General features: G+C 35.3%; 2 protein-coding genes across 2 annotated transcripts; one reads left to right on the forward strand and one right to left on the reverse strand.

Moving 5' to 3' along the window:
• The first annotated feature begins 4,599 nt into the window (after nucleotides 1–4,599).
• LOC132164281 (putative E3 ubiquitin-protein ligase XBAT31) lies at nucleotides 4,600–7,770 on the forward strand. The gene is made up of 8 exons (XM_059574767.1): nucleotides 4,600–5,002; nucleotides 5,155–5,214; nucleotides 5,307–5,378; nucleotides 5,471–5,592; nucleotides 5,686–5,826; nucleotides 5,908–6,015; nucleotides 6,369–6,633; nucleotides 6,861–7,770. Exons 1-8 carry the CDS (start codon nucleotides 4,823–4,825, stop codon nucleotides 7,260–7,262), a joined length of 1,350 nt encoding a protein of 449 aa, XP_059430750.1. The 5' UTR covers nucleotides 4,600–4,822; the 3' UTR covers nucleotides 7,263–7,770.
• Nucleotides 7,771–11,233: 3,463 nt separating this feature from the next.
• LOC132164169 (uncharacterized protein At3g17950-like) lies at nucleotides 11,234–13,681 on the reverse strand. The gene is made up of 3 exons (XM_059574607.1): nucleotides 13,437–13,681; nucleotides 13,085–13,234; nucleotides 11,234–11,918 (listed from the first exon to the last, which is right to left on the reverse strand). The coding sequence occupies exons 1-3, from the start codon at nucleotides 13,446–13,448 to the stop codon at nucleotides 11,460–11,462; spliced, it is 621 nt and encodes a 206-aa protein (XP_059430590.1). The 5' UTR covers nucleotides 13,449–13,681; the 3' UTR covers nucleotides 11,234–11,459.
• Between the last annotated feature and the right edge of the window lie 5,324 nt (nucleotides 13,682–19,005).

The raw sequence follows: 19,005 nt of genomic DNA on the forward strand, positions 1-19,005 counted from the left end.
AGGTAGAGGTAAAGTGTACCTTTTAAAAAAGAAAGAGAGAATAAAAATAATGCAATTCTGACCAATACTGGCAATACAAGTGCTTCGAAGACTCCCTATCGGAAGAATTTAACGCGACACACAATAACGCAACGAATTCAGCTCGTCGTAACAACTAACAGCTCCTTGGTGTCCGCTCATTTCATATGCAAAAATGTAGTTGAACCATGGATAAAATGTTTCTCCAAAATTCTTTTAATTCAATTAATTAAATTGACATGTGTTCAACATATATATAATTTTCAAATGTATTTTTATTATGGTATTGTTTTTCACGTGATTTTTAAGACAACATTTTTCTTGCATGCAATGTTAAAAAAAACCATTGATTTTCACTGCATTTTGAACATATATCAATTTAATATATTAGGTCGGAGAAATTTTTTCAACCCAATTTGAAGGAGCATTGGCTAAGGAGATGCAAAAGGGCACACATCCAGTTACAACTTTTTACGATTTTAAGTGTCTCATATGGCTTACGTGCAATCTAAACTATGTGTATTAGTGTATATAAGCTCTTGAGTGTCATCCATTTGTAAGTAAGTTTTCAATGGTAAGCTTTACTTTGAGGTTTGTATTATTTGGTGTCAGAGTTGTTACCACCTCAAGTATGAGATTAGACAGAACTCGTCAAGTATGAGATCGAATAGGTTGCAATTTATGGCCAAGTCACAAGGGGCACAACGTACCGGCTGAATTAAACGGTCTTTATACTATGTATGTGCATATTGTCCGACTGCGGAGTGTGGTAATATGTTAAAATCCTAAGTGTTTTGCATGGTTCAAGTGCACTCTTAACCATGTATATATAAGCTTAATATTCACAGCAGACTCCCTATATGGGGTTCTCTTCCCTGAGTTTAAGGAAAATGCTAAAAAAATAGCAAAAAGCCACTTACAGTAGACTTCTTAAATGAGCTATAAACATGAGGATCGCTACAGTGGAACCCAAAGTAAAATAGAAAAAAATGCTTGTGATTAATAAAATAGAAAAAAAATGCTTCTCTCTCCTGAATCATTAAAGAAATACAAAAATAAATAAGTAAAAAAAAAAAAAAAAGTAAATAAATGATATTTAATTAGTATTGAGAATGATAAATAGAAACTATTGTAGAGTATATTAACATAGAGAAGCAAAAAGTAGTTTAGATCCTTAAATATAGGGAAAATGACGAGGAAGCTACTAGGAATGCTTGCAATCTTCTCTTGCAAGCCCAATTGACCATACATTGTCCAATTTTTTTCATCTTTCTACAGCGTTTGCACCACCTAAAGAGCATCACCTTCCAGTCTCACAATTTGCATCCCTAATTCTCTACTAACAACAACAGCCCTTAAAGTTGCCGACTGCTGTGGCTTCCGCAACAACCAATTCGATAATGTAGCATTTTTGAGCGGACAATGTTGCCAACACCTCCTCCTATCATATTTAACTATCACACCTATGCCCATTTTCCTATTGCTTTTATCCACCGACTTGAACAAAACCATCTATTGGGGTTTTGCAAGCCAGCTTTTAATGATGAGTTATACCTTAAATTTGTATCACAATCTATACAAACTTCAGTTATTTTTGTTAAACGGAATTTTTTATTTTTTCTTCTGCATTACTGTAGGAACTATGAATGAAGTGTCTCCAAAGCAAACAGCCATTGTCACCAATACCTTTAAAAACGTGTAGACTGGTTCTAAGAAAAGCAGTGTCTTCTTAGATATGATTTCGTTAAGAAACTTAAACAATCTGAATAAGCATTTACTGCCTGCTTTCTGTCGAGGAATCGCTTGAGCTTTGATTTCCAAGCCAAAGCAAAGTATAGATTATTAGATTCAGCGTTTGGTTTTGATTTCCCAACTATATATCCTTATTCAATTCATTCAACTCCACTCTTGGAAGCAGTATTTGTGATATTATTATGTTTTCTTTTTATATAAAATGTAATAAAATATCTTTATTTTTCAAAGATAAGTTTTCTTATTACTTCTTCAATTTCTTAACTCACCCTCATCTTTTTTAAGAAACAATAATATTTATATTAAAATTATAATTAAATAATTAAATTTATTAATTAACTTCAACTTGTTGGACAAATCATGATTTAATATTGTATTATAATACTAATCTTATTCATTGAGAAAACGTATGGAACGGGATTTGAAAATTAATTAAATGATTAAATTCATAATTTTTTATTAGCTTAAATTTTGAAATAAGGGATGATTTTAGAAAATGATATTAGAATTCAACTTATGGCTGCTGTTACGATTGGTTAATGTTCTTATTCTCTGTAAAATTCAAATAATATCATAAAAACTTTTGGTGCTATATATCTTAAAAAGTTATTTATAAAGTTTTCCGAGTTTCATGTGTTATGATTACTTCTCTCTTCTTTTTTTCTTTTCTTTTTCTTTTTTGAGCACTTTGAGGCATATAATTACTTCCTTAAATTTAAATGTGATGATTATAAACATCTAAAGCTTCATATTCCCAATATATATATAAGAGATTGTCTGGCTAGATTTGCGTCATTGAACCGGGGTAACATGTATGATTAGATGAAATATTGGCTAAAAAGAAAAGAAAAAAAAAAAAAGAAAAAGGAAAAGGAAAAAGAAAAGAAAATATGGGTGAAATTAGACCTACAGAAACTATCATAAGTATAAATTAGTTTTTTTCTTTTTCCAAATTGAGTTGGGTGAATTTCTTTTAATTTATTATATTATATTAACAAGTATTCAAAATTATTATATATATATTTTAAACGCTTATAAAAATTACATGTATTTTAAACGCATTTCAATTTAATAGACTTTATTAAAAAAAAAATTCCAATTCAATCCATAAGTTTTTACCCATTTTAATTTAATCCATAGGTTTTCAATTTCAATGATTAGATCTTTAAGTTTTCGTATAATTTCAAAATAGGTCATTCATGAACTTTTCGTCAAATTGATTAACGATATTTCACGTGAGACCAATTGATTAATGCCATGTTAGCTTTCATTAGACAGAACACGTGCCAATTATACATGCCACAACCCCAATAAGTAAAAAATTAAAAACGTTATAATCAATTTTTTTTAGAGATGATGGGCCAACTTTGCCACGTAACACATGTGATTGGCACACGATGTGTCAAACAAGAACGACGTAGAATTTATTGATTGGTTTGATGCGATAAAATCTTGAATAATTTGAATGGCAAGTCGATGAATATAAATAAGAAAAAAACTAAATTGATGAAATTAAAAACCCAATTATTAAATTAAAATGACATTTAAAACCTAAAGATTAAAGTTAATTTTTGTCAAATTTTTTAAAACAAAATTGGAAGAGGAAAAAAGTATGGCAAGAGTGAAATTGGATTAAAGCAAAGTGCCTCACAAACGGGTTTTTAGCTTTTACCAAAACTCACAGCAAAAGTGTCGAGGAGCCAAATTTTGGAGGCGAGAAAATGTCGCCTCAAGAAGCGCATAATCATTAATCAGGGAAAAACGAGCAGTTTACTTTGATGATGTTACATTACTGTCCTCTGTCCTGTCATTGTTACCAGATAAGTGAGGGACACTGCCCACCAGTGATGATAGTCATGGGTCAGACAAAAGGTACAGGTAGATTCAGAGAACAAAGCTGACGTGGCTTGCTCCTATTTGCTCCCTTACTATCAATATCTTAAACCCACACCCAAAAAAAAAAAAAAAAATTGCCTCCAGAAAATCATGTTAAGAATTTAGTCTAATATTTAAGATTTTTTTTTTTAAAAAAAAAATTGAGTGTAATCTAAAAATTATATATATATATATATATTTGTCTTTTGTTTTTCCTTCTCAACATAAAACATAAAAGCAATTTTTATCTATTTAAAAATTAAAAAATAATAATTACTTGGCTTTAATCTGATTAAAAATCACTCTTTAGGCTACCAAATTTTGTCATATCGATGATAGATTTTAGGTTACAAGGAAATTTAGACCTTAAATTTTAAAAGAACTTAATTTTTTAAATTTTGAAAAAACTTAAAACTTTTTTCAAACGTAAAATTTATAATTAATTTTCTAATTTCTTCTTTATATATTGAACGTCCTTAAATAAAGACCAAAGAAATAAGACATATAAGCAAGTCAAACAAATCACTCTCTTAGACCAATTTCATTTAATAAATATTGCATACTAAATCTATCGACTAATTTTAATAAATTGTTTATCCAAAATACATTTTCATTCGATTTAATGAATGGGTAAAAAAAATATTTTTACCCACATATTAATTACATATCATTTTTACCCACATATTAATTACATTTGATATATACACGAGATTATGACAAAATTAGTATAAATTACTACTAATTTATAACATTATCAATCCAACGACCCACAACAAAGAACTGAGAAGGTGGGCGGCCAAGATCTGTCCACAATAGCGGCTCTGAATAATTGACTGCCTTTTATGGAGAGAAGAGAAGAGAAGAGCCGTTCATAGTCTTCGGCCAAGTTGGTCCACTGTACTTGTATCGGAATCTAACTGCCCGGGAAATATCTCACTGCTGCCCGAACCTCTACCAATCACTGCCCCTCACTGACACGGTCAGCTGCCCGCCCTCCCTCTTTCCCTCTCTAAAAGACTTTCGCTAAGACTGATGCCTCTGATTAGAGTCATTACTTATAAATGTGAGCTTCATGCATATGGGAGAAGGTGGCGCAGGTTAGCAGTGGAGCGCCTCGCCGGAGACCGTGGGTGAAGTGCGCCCACTGAGAGACCAAGAGAGAGAGAGAGAGAGAGAGATGGGACAGGGGCTGAGCTGCGGAACGAGCCAAGAGCACGGGCTATTCAGGGCGGTCCAGGTTGGGGACTTGGACACTGTGGAGGCTGTGCTGGGGAGAGCGCCGGCTTTGTTACACCATGCCACTGTCTATGATCGACACTCTGCGCTCCATATAGCCGCTGCCAATGGCCAGATCGAGGTGGGTGTTCTTCAATTTCAGAAAGCCTGCTCCATTTCTGGGACTTTTTTTGGGTTTCTGATTAGTGGGTCTTTCTGGGTTTTTTTATTTTAGTTTGGGAATTCAATGATTTTATGGGCATTTTTTTTTTTTATGGATTTTGTGTGTTGCAGATTTTGTCATTGCTTTTGGGTCGATCTGTAAATCCGGATGTGTTGAATCGTCAGAAGCAGGTATCAGTGTGTTTCGGTATGATTGTGATGTCTTTTTATGCTTCAAAATGTTTGATCTTGTAGTGTTGATTTATTGATTTGTATTGGTTCAGTCTCCGCTTATGTTAGCTGCAATGCATGGCAAGATCTCCTGTGTAGAAAAGCTCCTTGAAGCTGGAGCAAATGTCTGTAAAGTTTCCAATTTTGGCATTCAGATTTTTCTTATATTTATTTGAACTGAAAATTAGAAAATTGATGTGGGTAATCGTATTTTCAGATATTGAAGTTTGATTCCCTTAACGGAAGAACCTGCTTGCACTATGCTGCTTACTACGGCCATGCCGATTGCCTTCAAGCAATTCTTTCCGCTGCTCAATCTAATACAGTTGCTGCTTCTTGGTTGGTTTCTTTCTCTGAATTGATTTGGTGCTCTCTCTGGATTGATATGGTTTTCGGATTTTTGATATGCTATTTATGGTGATTTAATTGCAGGGGATTTGCGCGGTTTGTGAATATTAGAGATGGTAGGGGAGCAACACCGCTGCACTTAGCAGCCCGTCAAAGACGGCCGGAATGTGTACATATTCTGTTAGACAATGGAGCTCTTGTTTGTGCTTCAACCGGCGGTTATGGGTAATAATTGTTGCAAAGGTTCTTTGATATCAATTTATGATGTTTGATTTGTATGGTGGATTCATATATTTCTGTTTACAGCTGCCTGGGAAGCACTCCCCTTCATCTTGCTGCCAAAGGGGGATCTCTTGATTGCATCCGCGAATTGTTGGCGTGGGGTGCAGATCGTGTTCAAAGAGATGCATCTGGGTATGATTCAGCGTTCTAATTGAATAATAATAATTACTGGTTTATCTTGTATATAAGATTTATTAATATCATTTGCGGTAAACAATTCCCATCAATGCGACAATTAAATCCGGAAATGATAACAATTTCAGAAGTTCCTTAAATTGATCATATATCCATTTGTTTGGTAGTTGATTATGTTCAATTTATACCAGCGAATTTTATCTTTGCCCCTGCAGAGCCATTCAATTTCCTGGGGAGAGCTTGATAAGCCCCTTGATTCTTCATTATTACTGTAGATTAACATCCCACGTTCGGGTTATTCTACAAAATTTGATTTTTGAACTAATTGTGGCATTGCCATGTATTTGCAGGAGAATACCATATGTAGTTGCTATGAAGCACAGGCATGGAGCATGTGCAGCCTTGCTGAATCCTTCATCAGCAGAGCCTCTTGTCTGGCCATCACCTTTGAAGTTCATCGGTGAGCTTAATCAGGAGGCAAAGGCTTTGTTAGAACAGGCTCTAATGGAGGCAAACAGGGAGAGGGAGAAAAGCATCTTAAAGGGAACTGCATACTCCCTTCCATCTCCATCTCCATCTCATTCTGATGTTGGGGTGGAGGACAACATTTCTGAGGTATGCTTCCTGTCTGTAGAATTTTTTTTAAGTTCACATTTGACAATTGTCCTAATTGATAAAAAGAAGAAGGGAGAATGCCAAATAGACTGTGCCATTGAATCAATGGTGATGCTAGTATTTGTCTTCTGTGTTTTAGGCCAATCTTAGAATTGAGTTTTAAAACCACAAAATCACATGAACCATTAAGAGAAATATAACCATTGGGTGTCCCAATTATTCTGCAGGCCAGCAGCGATACCGATCTATGCTGCATATGCTTTGAGCAGGTGTGCACAATTGAAGTCCAAGATTGCGGCCACCAAATGTGTGCACATTGCACACTAGCCCTTTGCTGCCACAATAAGCCCAACCCGACCACAGCATGCCTAACGCCACCAGTTTGCCCATTTTGCCGTAGCACCATCTACCGGTTGGCAGTTGCAAAGATCAGAAATTATGATGACACTGATAGCAACATTGGTGATATCAGTTCTTCCAAGTTAAGAAAGTCAAGGAAGTCGCAGATCATGAGTGAGGGAAGCAGCAGCTTCAAGGGCTTATCCGCAGTCGGTCCATTTGGAAAGATGGGCGGCCGAAGCTCCGGAAGAGTTGCAGCTGAAAATGAGTGGGTTGATGATAAGCCTTGATGGTTGGTAAAACTTGGGCATCAAGGATACTGTGTAACTGTAAAAGTAAGAGGAAAATTGAAGAAAACGCTATTGGTGCTGGACCCGTTGGTATGTATAGATAGAGAAATCCAGCTGTTATGTAGATTTGGAATAAGCAAAGAAGTAAAGTTGCAGTTTGGGTTGATGAAAAGCTTGATTGCGTGGGTCATGTTGTAATATTTGTTTACTTGAGACTGAAGAAGTATTGATGATTTTTGAGGGTCTCCCTAGATATACCTGAATTGGTAAGAAGAAAGAAATTCTTGTTCTTTTTCAAAGTAAAAAATTCAACGTTCTTTGGATAATTGGACTGCTACAGAACCCCTTGGAAAGAGTCAAGGATATAAGTTGTGGGATTTGACCCCACAAAAGCTTTCTTTCCTTTGAAAGAGAGACTCTTATGAGATGTAATATATTATTTTATTTTGTTGTAGAATCTGGTGAATAAAATACAAAAGAGGAAAAGCCTGTTGGCTGTTGGTTGTCATGTGATCGTGTCTCCATTGGTTGAATAATTTGAGCTTCACCTCAATAAACAATTGCAGACATGTCAGCTGGATCACCCACTAGAGCTTCTGGGTGGTTCCCAGTGAACATATAATATTTTGATCTCAAAGGATGTTGATACGTGGAAGAGAGTGAAAAGCGATGAAGTACACAGAGCCCCCCCACCCCGGAAGAAACTTTTGTGTGGGGTGTGCATTTTGGTTGGTCTTTTTTAGCTTTAGGAATTCGTATGATTTTGGACACACACACACAAAGTACCAAATGGGGTTGTTTTGGAGGGACACGTATGATGTATGATGACATGCATGGCAGCATGCATGGGTATGGCCAATATAAGATCTTTATGAGTTGTTGACTCTTTTTTTATCTCTCATTCATCCCTTTGATGTAGACGTTTTGTTGACCTCTTCTCTAGCTGACTACCTCCCTCTCCCACACTTCCATGAATATCCAAGGAATGCTTGTCGTGTGGGGTGGGGGGGTCCCCTTGGAGGACACCATAATTCACGTTTTAGATTCAAGAAACGTCGGTGGTAGGGGTGAAGGACACCGTTCCACTCGTTTTATTGTGATGATGTATAGGCGTTCATCATGCCTTCAATTTTTTTTTTTTTTTGGGTCCATTGAACACCATAATTCACGGGTGAGATTCAGGAAACGCAGGTGGTTTGGGGGAAGGAAATCGTAATCTCATTAAAATTGCCGTGATAATTAAATACTTGAGCTATATATTAGACTCTCATTTTATTAAATTGATGTGACAATGTTCATCAGTTCTTGTTAAACAAAAAAAAAAAATATATATTCATGGGTTGATTAGACACTATCACATAGTCCAGTAAAATAAGGGTATAATGTAATATGTAGCATTTTTTAATGATAGATGTAAGTTTAACATAATGAACTAAAAGAAATTCTTCCAACCAATTTTTTGTTTTTTTGGGTCTCTTGAAGGACACCATAATTCACAGCTTAGATTCAAGAAACGTGGGTAGTATGGATGAATGACACTGTAATCCTATTACAATTGTATGTGAAAATCAAATGTTTTAAAGATGAATAATGCGACATGTAGCAGTGTTTATCAAAAGGACCGTACTAGTATATAGTATTACACTATTACTCGTTAAGAATAGAGTTTAAATGAATGATTTGAAACAAATTCCTCAGAACTAAATTTAGAAGAAAACTTTGCCAAGTTTGAATTCAAAATTCTATGAGGGATATCTAAAGTTAGTTTGCTAGTTAAACACGTCCCCTTGAAATTTGAATGGGTGTGATCTTTTTTCTTTGTTGTTGTTGAAACGTGTAACTTTGTTCTTCTTACTTACGAAGCACATCATTTATAATTTGATTTGCCTTAATCTATTTTTTATTCCAAGAGCTGGTGCCGGGTCAAAGATCACTACATAAAATGTTTTTTTTAAGTTGCTTAAATTACGTAATTTATAAATAGGAAATACCAAAAAAGGGGTCATTTTCTTTGGAATCTAATTGAATTAATTTAAGAAACAGGATTCGTGCAAGTTATTTCCCAATTAGAATCCAATCACATAGAATCTGGAAACGTGTCCTATACGTTAAAACGAATTGGGAGCCGCCGCCGCCTATCGCAGGTTCACAGGTTTTGTTGTTGAAGAGTTCACGAGAAGCAAAGGGAGATATTTTACTGAAGAAGAGACGAGGTTCGATCAATTCAGTGTTGAATTTTGCTTCACATAATAAACAAGATATTATTAATTCCTTTTCTTGATATTTATTCCCGACACTCATCATACATTGCTAGTTGTAGCCGACACGTTGCGACAAAATGAAAAACAATGCTTTAACATTAGACTCATCGAAACTGAGAATATTCGGCTGGGTCTAATTCTTACCAATGTTTCACCCCCAAAACTATATATATATATTTTTCTGGGGTAAATAGTGTAACAAATTAATGTAGGACATGCACTTCGTGGACCGTCAAGGTTTGGTAAAATTGTGGACAAGATATACGGTTGTAGTATTTTTGAGCTAGAAGTTGTATTGTAATATATATGAATGTGTTTTTTTTTGACATGTCTCCACAAATGAAAGGAAGGGAGGATTCGAACTAATGACCTCCGCTTCATGAGGCGTGGTCTACTACCGATTGAGCTACTCCTTGAGGACTGTAATATACATAAAAGACAGTAGGCACATGACACATAAAAGACAGTAAAAAAAGAGGCAACATGTGGAGTGTAAATAATGAGTTGCTTGGAAAATAAGTGTTGAAGCTAGCACTTCGTAACTATTTCATGAAAATGCAAGAAAAAAAAATATCGCTTTTATTAGGTGATGGGCATGGATTAAGAATGCTGTTTAACAAATGTGTTTTGAGTATACGCATGAAATATGACAGTATATGAATCTTTTGAGGATTTCATAACATTTTTTTTTCAACATGTTCGTACAAGTAGAAAAAACTAGGAAGGATTTCATAACATTTGATACAACATATTTGACTAATAAATATAAAATGTCATTTGTGTCTTTCTCGAAAGTAGGTCATCATGGTCAATTCATACCTTTTAGGTGTGGATTTATTTCAAGTAATTAGGATACCAACACTTTTGTTTGGTTGTTTGATTTATGGTTGAAATGCATGCTAGGTCGAGCTCCTATTCTAATTATGGCATATCAAGATAAAGCTATGAAAGCTATAATTGTAAGAGAGTTTCCTAGAGTCAAATATTAGATTTTGTTTGTGGCCTATGTTGAACAAACTTCTACAAAAGCTGGATCACACTTTCAATAAGAAAACACTAATAGCGCTCTACAAAATTGCGTATATGACTCTTTTACTTGTGATGATTTTTAAAAAAGATGGGCCACAAGTAGTTAAGAGTTACAAGTTTCGGGAGAATGCATGGCTGTGTTATTTATATTGTGAGTGGCATCACTAGATATTAAGATATGTGAAAAATATATGTTGGGTCAGAATGTCCGCTACACGACGAAGTGAATAAATTTTTTTTAAAAAAAGAGAAAGAAAATAGAATTCTTGACAATGTGTTAAAAATGAATTGAAGTTTTTTATTTTTTGTAAAAGACAACATTTACCCATTTAAGTTCTTATACTGTTGTTAGATTTGAATACACATTTTCTTTAAAATGTTAAACTCTCTTTAAAAAAGAAAAAATTGAATCTATCTTTTTTATTTATTTTAGAAATGCTATATACTGCACAAACATTCCATAAATATTCAACAAAGCTAAAGTAACAAGGTCTAGTAGCTATTGGATATAACAAGAGCTCCTCCAAGAACTGCTAAATATTACTGTGTTAATTTTATGAGATATTCTTGTCATTGTGTGGTATGCAGTAGCATTACTCTTCTTTTTTCTGGGCATTCCAATACTTGTTATTTGTAAACTTTGATCATTGTAATGCAAAAGGACACGTACTTTCCAAAAAATAAAAGTTAGAAGATCCCAAAGAAACTACCATTTATGTGTTTTAAAGAAAAAACAGAAAAAAACAAAAAGTCTTAGTTACATTCAATAGGTTTGAAATAGATTCCATTTCTTCTAACCCAGTTTATTTTCCTAGAATCACATGCAAATGAATTAAATCAACATTTCAGAGCAAAAAAAGAAAAGGAGCTGTTCCACCTCCACATCCACTGATCCACACATGTTTGTTTACTCCGATGGTTGTCCACACATGCATGAACACAGCAAGGGAACTCCAAACCCATTGTCTTTTCCCCTTTCCATATCTGAACCTGTTTGAGGAGGAGCAACTCGGCCATCAACAAAAAGTGAGTTTGGTTCTGCAAAAGGCTGAGCTAGGGCTAGTTCGTCGGGTCCAATAACACTAGGGTTCTCCAGATTCCTTCTGTAGTCGTCAGCAGCCCTTCTCTCCACAGCAAGAAAGTGCCCAAGAGATGAAGCATTATTTCCTCTCCTGGCATCATCAGTACTACTACTGTCCCTTAAGCAGAGAGAAAAAAACCAGATTCTGGATTTGGTGCTCTTCTTGTCCTTTGAGGGTTCTGTTTTTCTTCCCCTTATTGATCTCCTAGAGAACTCTAGTATGCTGGAAACACCTATAAGGCTCCCAAGTGTGATGCTTTTGTCATGGAAAAAAGACCCTGTAGACTGCAATACAACATGGTATGGTACCAAGACAAAGATACATTTTAGGCCAAGTATTATTATGACAATAAAACCACCAAATATCAACCAATCAAATGGTTGAAGCCTGAAGGAATACTTCAAGATTAGTATTTAGACATTAATGAATAGCTTTTAACATAAATATATGCCTCAAGCAAGATAAAACTTCTATATTTTAGGTCCACATTGGATGAATATGCTATAGTGGGATGTAAAAAATTTTCTTTATTATCTCCTAGATAGTGGCTATCTTCCCATGAATATATATATACAGCTTACTCCAAATTACTACTTACTAGTACCATAGACATGTTGAACAATAATACCAAAAGCACCTGGAAAGGAGGACATCCATCCAATATCTAATCTAGAAGTGTCTAGTGATAAACGTATCTGGATTCTTAACAATTTGTTGTGTAGATTGCTAGCAATGCTGGCATTAAATATGAGAAAATCTCTATGAGACTTGAAGAAATTCATAGTAAAATGAAAAAATAAATAAATAGCGGAAATAAAATAGAATAGAACAAAAGATTTTTACATAAAGTCCAAAGAGCTACATTATGCTCTCATTAAATTGATTGGCTTACAAAATAGAATGCTCTATTTATACACATGAATGTAATCTTAATCAAATCGCCTAATTTACAGTGATCAAATCATAATCAAATCTCTAAAGTTTAGGTTAATCTAATTTCCATCAAATCCCTTACTTTAGGGTAATTCAAATTTACTCTAATAAGACTCATTTGTTTGAACAGAAAAGCAGGTTGCTCGAGATTTCTTGAGCAATAAAACCTCATAAAAACTCTCACATTTATTGTCCGTATTGATAATAATGCAGACAGTAAAATTATTAAAAATCTCTTATTATGGAGAGATATTCCATGAACTATGTTATCCGGCCCCTAGAAGAAGCATTAAAGGAGGATTAATAAAGTTAGTAACGGTCAGAAAGAGAGAGATAAAGAAAATGACAGTTTTTCTTAGAAGCATCTTTGTTCATGAAGAGGACAAATTGAAAGAAAACAAAAGCAGTAGCTTTATTCTGATCATGTCATCTAACTCCTTTGACTTTTGAGAATCCTATGAAAAATGTAGCAGGGCAAATTTTCACCTCGACATGTGTAAATGTAATTACTGATCACCTGTGTGTCCAAATCTGATGAAGAAGCTGTGGAGGAAGTTGGAGAACCAGTGAGTAAAGTGTTGAATGATATTGATCCAGAGAGGTGACGGTTTCTAACCAGCCCTACTCTCACATTCAGTGGCTGCAAACCCAGAGGCCAGCCTTCCTCCTGCAATCAAATCAATCAGAAAAATGGTTTATAGGTAAACTAGACAAAAATGAACATGGGAAACTCTGGAAAGCTAGACCCACAACCAGAATAATTATGGGAAAATGATGCAGAGCCATCTCAGAACCTGGTAAAAAAAACAATCCAAATGCGAGAGAGAGAGAGAGAGAGAGAGAGAGAGAGAGAGAAGACAAATCAATACCTGGCCAGCCATGTCTGCAAAATTGTACCTATACAGTGATTTGTGGTGATTGATTCTTGTGAAACAAGTCTAAACGAGGTCACCCTCAGGTAACAAAAGCAAAAACGAACGAATGAAGTGTCATTTTCTTGGTGTTTTAAGCTCTAGGAAAAACTGCAGTTTGATGTACTCAGGTAATTCTATATAGAGGTCCTCCAAGTGGGTTCAAGAACATCGGTTACAAAAGAGAGAGACAGAGAACTAAAAACAAGCAGAAAAGGGTCAAAAAGAGTAATAAGATGAGTGAGAGGGGTTATCATTTGTGGTGCACCCTTTTCTCTGCTTTAATTGGTTTGTTGACCAGAAAAAGGAAGCAGAATCATTTTGTTCTTAAAAGTGAACAAATGCATAAGTCCATAAATAAATTCTGCTTCTCTTAACCTTAAGACAATGGATATTCTGAACTCGTAGCTTAAGTAAGAGTTTAAATGGAATGAAAATAATGAATTTAACTATTTAATTAGTATTTTAACAATATAACATTATTTAACAAAAGCTTGAAAACATTGTTCCATCAATAAATTGTCGGCACACTATACTCATAGCCATTCGAGTAGGGCTAGTGATTTTTTACTCTATTCGCAAATTCGACATGAATCCAACATGAAATTAGTATTTTAGAGTTGAAGGGGTTGAGCCGTTTAATTAAATAGGTTGAGTTAGGATTGGCTTATATAATCTTATATCAACATCTTGACATGACCCGAACTCCATACGCAAACACGAATTGCCATCCCGAGCAATTTAATTAATTGATAGAGTTAGAGTTGATCTATATTATCTTATATCAACGTCTTGACGTGACCCGAACTCCATACGCAAACACGAATTGTCACCCCTACCTTAAAGTAGTTGAATCAAATAATGAATAGAGATCAAAATAGGATGACTTATGGTCTTTATAAAGAAACATACAAGAACATAGTTTGGGATACTACCATTTTTACTATAATCTTTATACAAGCTGATATAACATTTCTTAATTGCCTTATGCTTGAAACCGAAGTTAAAAGAACTGTCAATTCAAGTTGTAAGAAAAAAAAAAAAAAAAAACCCTTGTAATTGTAATTCTCTTAAGTATCACTCTTTTGCCAAAGAAAGAAAAGAACCCTACAAGTTGGATATGGGGGGCAATAGGTTTCCTTTCATGCACACTTTTAAGTTTATCAAGAAATGTCGTCCTTTTAATTTCAAACATAAGATGCATCAAACTAATATGTATTTTCCTACAATAAGATTTGGAGTGGTTGTTGCAAAAAGTACAGATAACCATGTGCCATGGGCTCAACTAGTATAGACGGGACCTAAATGTGTGCTACCACGTGGCTAAAAGACTAAAAGTTCAGACTTTGGGGGCCCAAAATCTTCTAATAAATCCCTAGGGTGTATGTTGATGGAGATCACAGGGATAGTGAAGGCATATGAGAAAAAGGACTCTGATATATATTTGTTTTTTGGTTGATAAGAAAGGACTATGATCATAGTCCTTAAGAAAAGTCTCTGGCATTTCATGATGAGGTTGGAAGAGGAGGATCCAATGAAGTGTGTAAAAAATAAAAATAAAATAAGGAAACGCTTTTGCTTTGATGGATGGCAATAATAAGTATGAAGAAAGTCGATCATCATTGAGTGCACCTTCTTAATTGACCCACAAGCCCCTTTTGTCGTCTTTCCCCCACATGGCCCACTTCTATGGGCCTTTCGAAACCTTATGCTTATGGCCCACATGGCCCATGTGGTCCATCCTTCTTAATTGACCCACAAGCCCCTCTTGTCGTCTTTCCCCACATGGCCCACTTCTATGGGCCTTTCAAAACCTAATGCTTATGGCCCACGTGGCCCATATGGTCCATCCTTTATGGGCCTCGGAGTGTGGATATGGTCCATATGTTTTTGTGGCCCAAAAGAATGGGCCTGAAGTTTTCTAACAAAACAAACCCATTACCCAGCCAGGCTCACTTTTTCCGTTGTAATATTGAAATCTAAGATCCACTCCCCCCACAAATTTGAGAAATCTAGCATTAAGAGATGCAATTCAATTCTCTAAGAGTTAGAAAAGTAAAAAGAACACAACCATGACTTTCTGTTTGTACCATCTTCTTTGAGGTTGCAAAATATAAAATAGGAGAAGAATATAGCGGAAGCAGAAGAAACTATAACACACAAAATTTCAAATAAATCACCTTTAAAGGCCTACGTCAACTACTGCTAAAAACGGGGAATGATAAATTCTTTGATGCTTCGGTTGCACCTTCAAGTGAGCCTGGTTTTGTAGTGACATAAATTCTCTTTGATGTTTCGGTTTTGGTGGGGGTCAAAGGAGATCAAAAGAATTGCCCGGATGAGTTGGGCAAAATTAGGGAGGTCAAAGGCTTGAGGTGGATTGGGGTTTAGAGAGTCGGAGTGTTTTAATAAAGCTCTTCTCGCAAAGCAAAGTTGGCGGATAATTCAAGCTCTTAAGGAAAAATATTTCCCTAGAACGTCTTTTATGGATTCTGTTTTAGGACATAATCCATCCTATGTTTGGAGGAGCTTGTGGAAGGCAAATTATTTGTTACGGTCGGGGCTGGTGTGGCGTGTGGGCAATGGATCAAATATAAAAATTTGGGGCGACAAATAGATTCCAAACCCATTATCTTTTGATGTGCAATTGCCGATCCGGAGATTGGGTAAGGACGCAAATGTGCACGAATTGATAGATGCATATATGGGATAGTGGAATGTGCCTTTGGTGATGGGAATTTTTAATGTAGATGAGATTGAAAAAATATGTAGTTTGCCCATTAGTTGTAATGGTTAGGCTAACAAATTAATTTGGAGTGGTACGGCTAGTGGAAATTTCTCTGTCAAAGTGCGTATCATTTGGAAAAAAAAAAATAGGTCCCTCCAAGAGGTGGGTGAATGCTCTTGGGTTTCCGAAAATAACAATTTTGGAATAAACTTTGGGGTTTGAATTTACTTGGGGTGGTGAAAATTTTTCTTTGGAAGACATGCAATAATCTGCTTCCAACCAAAGAGAATTTATGCAAAAGGAAGATATCACAAGATCCTTTTTGTCCAATATGTTGGGTGGAGGTTTAAATATAAATCATATCCTATGGCGCTGTCCATCATCATGTGTAGAATGGGGAGAATGTCTTCGGAAGATACAAAAATGTGGTAGTGATGTGGAAGATTTTTTCCAGGTGATTGGTGACCTCTGGAATAAGCTTGAAAATGAGAATATTGAAGTTGTAGTTACAGTTGCTCGTAGGATACGGTTACGTAGAAATACAGTTGTGTTTAGAGGTGTGTGTGTACAACTTACACAGCTTGTAAAACTTGCATAGGAGGCTGCTAAGGATTATTATATGGCGGTACAAAAAGATAATAATACTATAGTAAGAAAACAACCAACTACTCTCCCACAGTGGAAAGCACCTTTAGATGGTGTATACAAAATCAATTGGAATACAACAATTGATAAGACGGAAAAGCTTACAGGTGTAGGGATTATAGTAAGGGACAATATGGGTTTGAAATAAACAACAGCTCATTTAAAGGTTGAATTTGCAATAACAAGTAAGATAGTAGTGATGGAATAAACAAGACAGGACAAACCAAATTGAATTAAAAATTGATGACAAACCTTTAAAAAAAAAAAATAAATAAATCAAAGTTAAACATGAAAATTATTAGTAAGAGTGTAGAATTGCAATGGGCATATTCATGTGTACCAGTGTCAGGGAATGGTCCAATTCTTACAGATGCCATCAAAATTAGAACAGATAATGTAAGGCTCTCAGGAGGTACGGCTCGACCAATAATTGAGATAAATCACTTGAATTAATGCATAAGTACGTATGGCACTCGCTCAGACAAGCCCAGGTGATAACCCTTATGAGGTGTTTGGATGGAGGTAAAATATTCTTTTAAATGTGAACGTGAATTCTCTTCTAAAAATGTGAGATTCTATATTTCCTTTGTTTTAGAAAATAAAATTTTATTTTAAAGGGTTAAATGCCTAATACCCCTAGGGTTTTATTTCTTTATATTTTTTTTATTAGGGTCTAATTTTTATTACATGAGGTACCTGTGATTTTGATAAACACATAGACCAATTAAAATTCAACACTTGGCACAAGTGGCCACATCATCAGTGATGACGTGGCCACCTAATTAAATTTTTTATTTTTTTCAAAAAAAGAAGTTAAAAAATATATATTCTTTAAAAAAAAAAAGGATGGCTATGGCTACCCCCATTGAGCCAAGGGGGTGGTTGAAACCACCCTCAAGACCCACTGGGGGTGGTCGGTCTTGGAGGTGGTTTCGACCACCCCCAGTGGGTCTTGGGCCACCCCCTTGGCTTCATGGGGATGGCTGCCCAGTACCCACTGGGGGTGGTTTTGGCCTTCAAGGGGGTGGCTGAAACCACACTCAGTGGGTCTTGAGGGTGGTTTCGGCTACCCCCTTGGCTTCATGGGGCCACCCCCAGTACCTACTAGGGGTGGTTTCGGCCACCCCCGTAGCACCTTGGGGGCCATTCGGCCATATAGAACCAGTCAACCACCCCAAATTTTTTTTTTCTTTTCTTTTTTTTTTTGAATTTTTTTTTGAATAAAAAATTTAATTAAGTGGCCACGTCATCACTGATGACATGGCCACTTATGCCAAATGTCAAATTTTAATTGGTCCACGTGTCAGTGACATGGACTTCCGTTTAAGTCAACTAATGGTTAATGGACGGAAGGATTAATTTGGTCTTTATCAAAACCACAGATACCTCCTCTGATAAAATTCAAATCCTAAGAAAGAAAATGAAAGAAAAAGAAAAAGAAAAACCCTAAAAGGTATTAGGTATTTAACCCTATTTTAAATACCTAATAGGGTTACAAAGGAGAAAGGGTTATAAAGGGGGTCCATATATTTTTATTAGTAAGGCACTAGACCCTTTTTCAAGCATGTTCTACTATTTTTTATTTTTTTATTTTTTATTTTATCAAATATTGTTAAGGTTGTACAACAAATAAAATAGACTGATAATTTGTTATAGTTATTTTTTAATGCTACTTTTTGGTTTGATCGTAACAATTTGTAAAATTTGTACGAAAGTGATAAAGATATTCCACAAAAAATAGAAATGAAGTAAACCAAACATGAGAATCTAGTATTCTCGAGAGAATTATATCAAAAACCATTCTCTTAGACATCACATTCTTAATTAAGAACATGAATACCAAGGAGAATATTAGATTCCACGAATTAAACGCTGTGTTAGACTTTCAAAATGTGTAAATCCTTTTCTAAAAGAAGTTTTTTTTTTTTTTTTTTTTTTTTTGGTAGATGTACCGAAAAGAGGGTTATCTTTTGATCAACAAAATTCAGACACAAGTGATCGTGGCTTTTAGCCTTTTACCCTCCATTAATCTCAAGTGTCATCGAAACAACACACAAGGAAAAATGTTGTTTTCCTTTTTTTGTACATGTCCGTACAAGAAAGGGAAAGAAAAATTCGAACTAGTGACTTCCGCTTCATTAGGCGTGGACCGCG

The sequence above is a fragment of the Corylus avellana genome, chromosome ca10 (assembly GCF_901000735.1).
Source record: "Corylus avellana chromosome ca10, CavTom2PMs-1.0".
NCBI classification, from domain to species: Eukaryota; Viridiplantae; Streptophyta; class Magnoliopsida; order Fagales; family Betulaceae; genus Corylus; species Corylus avellana.

Bases quoted from the DNA above. Each gene is read 5' to 3' on its own strand.
- LOC132164281 (XM_059574767.1), top strand. From the start codon at position 4,823: ATGGGACAGGGGCTGAGCTGCGGAACGAGCCAAGAGCACGGGCTATTC. The intron at 5,003-5,154 runs GTGGGTGTTCTT...TGTGTGTTGCAG, and splicing joins CTGCCAATGGCCAGATCGAG to ATTTTGTCATTGCTTTTGGG. The intron at 5,593-5,685 runs GTTGGTTTCTTT...ATTTAATTGCAG, and splicing joins AATACAGTTGCTGCTTCTTG to GGGATTTGCGCGGTTTGTGA.
- LOC132164169 (XM_059574607.1), bottom strand. The intron at 11,919-13,084 runs GTGATCAGTAAT...GTTGTATTGCAG, and splicing joins CATCAGATTTGGACACACAG to TCTACAGGGTCTTTTTTCCA.